General features: G+C 45.2%; 1 protein-coding gene across 1 annotated transcript; it reads right to left on the reverse strand.

The window, feature by feature from the left end:
- Nucleotides 1-286: 286 nt before the first annotated feature.
- LOC117023842 (developmental pluripotency-associated protein 4-like) lies at nucleotides 287-1,509 on the reverse strand. The gene has a single exon (XM_033109037.1). The coding sequence runs from the start codon at nucleotides 1,507-1,509 to the stop codon at nucleotides 625-627; it is 885 nt and encodes a 294-aa protein (XP_032964928.1). The 3' UTR covers nucleotides 287-624.
- Between the last annotated feature and the right edge of the window lie 629 nt (nucleotides 1,510-2,138).

A 2,138-nucleotide genomic window follows, 5' to 3' on the forward strand; every position in this document is an offset into this window, starting at 1 on the left:
ACAAAACAATTACAAATGGAAACAATGACAAAGTACCCTGTGTTTTTATCCCAGAGACACATCATAGAAATTCAGGTTAAGAAAATTTAGAAAAATGTTGTGTTGTACATTAAGAACATGTTTTGGGGAGTGGAGAGAATTACAGCATTCCCTTTGTCTTAAAGCAGTTGAGTATGAACTAAGAAGGCAGCAGACCCCATAAAGACAGAATTCTGAGGTGGGGAATCCAGCATGTGAGTGTAGTATTGTTTCACTCAACCTCTTTACAATCCTCAAGTTCCCACTTTAAAGAGCTGCTGAGGTCACTTCTATTTCAGAAGGATAATCATTTGATAGTATTGACTTTTTCTTATTATTAATCACAATGAATGATAATTTGTGAAATACTTCTCCACCTTAAAAACTTAAGACTCTGTATCCCGACAGACGAAGCAGCAGGCACTGTCGGGAGTCTGAGGGTAACATCTGCACCCACCAGCCTGTGTGTCCTCTTCTAAGCAGAAAGCATGGAGGGTGTGGAGCAGCCTGGAGTTCAGTGGTCAGTGGCATCATGGAGTTGATAGCAGTCTCTTTTCTATGGTTCATTAGAATCATAGCTGCATCCTTTATCCTGGCATTGTAGTCTCATTGAAGGCTTTTCATCAATACCTTATTCCTCTGAACACATTTCGGGCACAACATATTGTCCTCCAGGAACGGGGGTGGAAATTTGCTAGCAGGTAGCAAGAAGAGTGCACACACTCTCCCGTGTTTTTCAGGAACCCAGGTTTGCCCAGCATAAAACTGTAGCTGGACCCAACCCTCTTTATGTGCAGGAAGACTTCGCCCATGGACCACACACCACCTGACACTAGAAGCCTCTTGTGGTGATTCCTCTGCCTCCATCTTCCCAGCTCTGGCTGCAATTCTGGTCCAGGAAGCAAACACAGCATCTGGGGGGGAAGTTGTCATGACAACCTTGTCCAGTCCTTCAAGAGCAGGCATCCCTTCCTCAGGGGGAGCAGTCACTTTAGAAGGATCAGAATTTTCCAGAGTCATTTCCCACTTTTCCATCTTTAATTTTCTTTGTGTTGTGGTCAATATCTTGGCCTCTGCTGATGTGACGGGAATAACCTTTTGATGAGGGTAAGCATGTTCGCAGAGTCGCCTATATGCTTCCAAATTCAAGCCTTTGGTGCCCAGATTTAATTGCTGGCACCACGCCCTCACGATGTCTCGGTGAACCAGGTTTATGGGTGGCAGTTTAGAGGGCAACGGAGGAACTGGTATCTTCTTCCGAAGTCTTATTTTTTTATTGTCTTGTGCCATGTTTTGTGGATAGGAAGCTTCATCCTCTTTCATGGACCTTTCTCGTTTGGTTCCCTTCCCTGAGTTTCTTTTTGTACTTGGTTCACCAACCGCCTGCTGTTTCTCTTCAGCTTCTACTGAGAGAGGTTGGAATTTGCAAGTCTTTTTTTTCTCCTTTGACTTCTTTGAGGAGTTCTGTTTGTTGCCTTTTGCATTCTCCATACTCAAAAAAGAAGTCGAGGTTGATATAAAGAAAATCTTCTTACTTCTCAATGAATTCTTTCTTAATCATTCTTTTGTTCCAATCATCTTAGTCAAGAACCCTCAAACGCCTGCACCAGGGGTAACCCACTCTTTCTGAAAGGTACATGCTAGCGAATTCTTACAACTCTTCCAGGGCGTAACTTCTTCCCTCCCTTCTCATTCCCAGCACACTCCCAGGAGGGTCATGTGGAGATTTAACCCCAGGTTGTCTCCAGCAGCCAGGAGAGGAGGTGGGAGCCGCTCCTGAGGGGAGCATGAATTGCCTTCCAGGTGAAAGTTCTTCTGGGAGGAGCAGTGATTGCTCCCTCCTAGCAAGGGCAGGCCACCTCTGCAAGCCCCGAGACTGCAGGTGTCAGGTTTTCCCAATCAGGGCCCTGACTTTAGAGTGAGACCTGCTCTGTCCGAGCGTTTAAACATCTCTGGAGTTCTGTGACCTTATCATAGCTTCTGCTGCTGCTCAGCTGTTTTCACTCCTCCATTTCAGAAAATGCAGATCTCTTAAGCTGTCAAGAGGCCCTCGGGCTCTCATACTTAGGCTTTAATGGTTTGTTAACTGCCCTCAATTTCTCATTATCCCATCACAGGAT

The sequence above is a fragment of the Rhinolophus ferrumequinum genome, chromosome 6, assembly GCF_004115265.2.
Source record: "Rhinolophus ferrumequinum isolate MPI-CBG mRhiFer1 chromosome 6, mRhiFer1_v1.p, whole genome shotgun sequence".
Classification (NCBI taxonomy): domain Eukaryota; kingdom Metazoa; phylum Chordata; class Mammalia; order Chiroptera; family Rhinolophidae; genus Rhinolophus; species Rhinolophus ferrumequinum.

Excerpts from the sequence above, each read along its gene's own strand:
- LOC117023842 (XM_033109037.1), bottom strand. The coding sequence starts at position 1,509 with ATGGAGAATGCAAAAGGCAACAAACAGAACTCCTCAAAGAAGTCAAAG.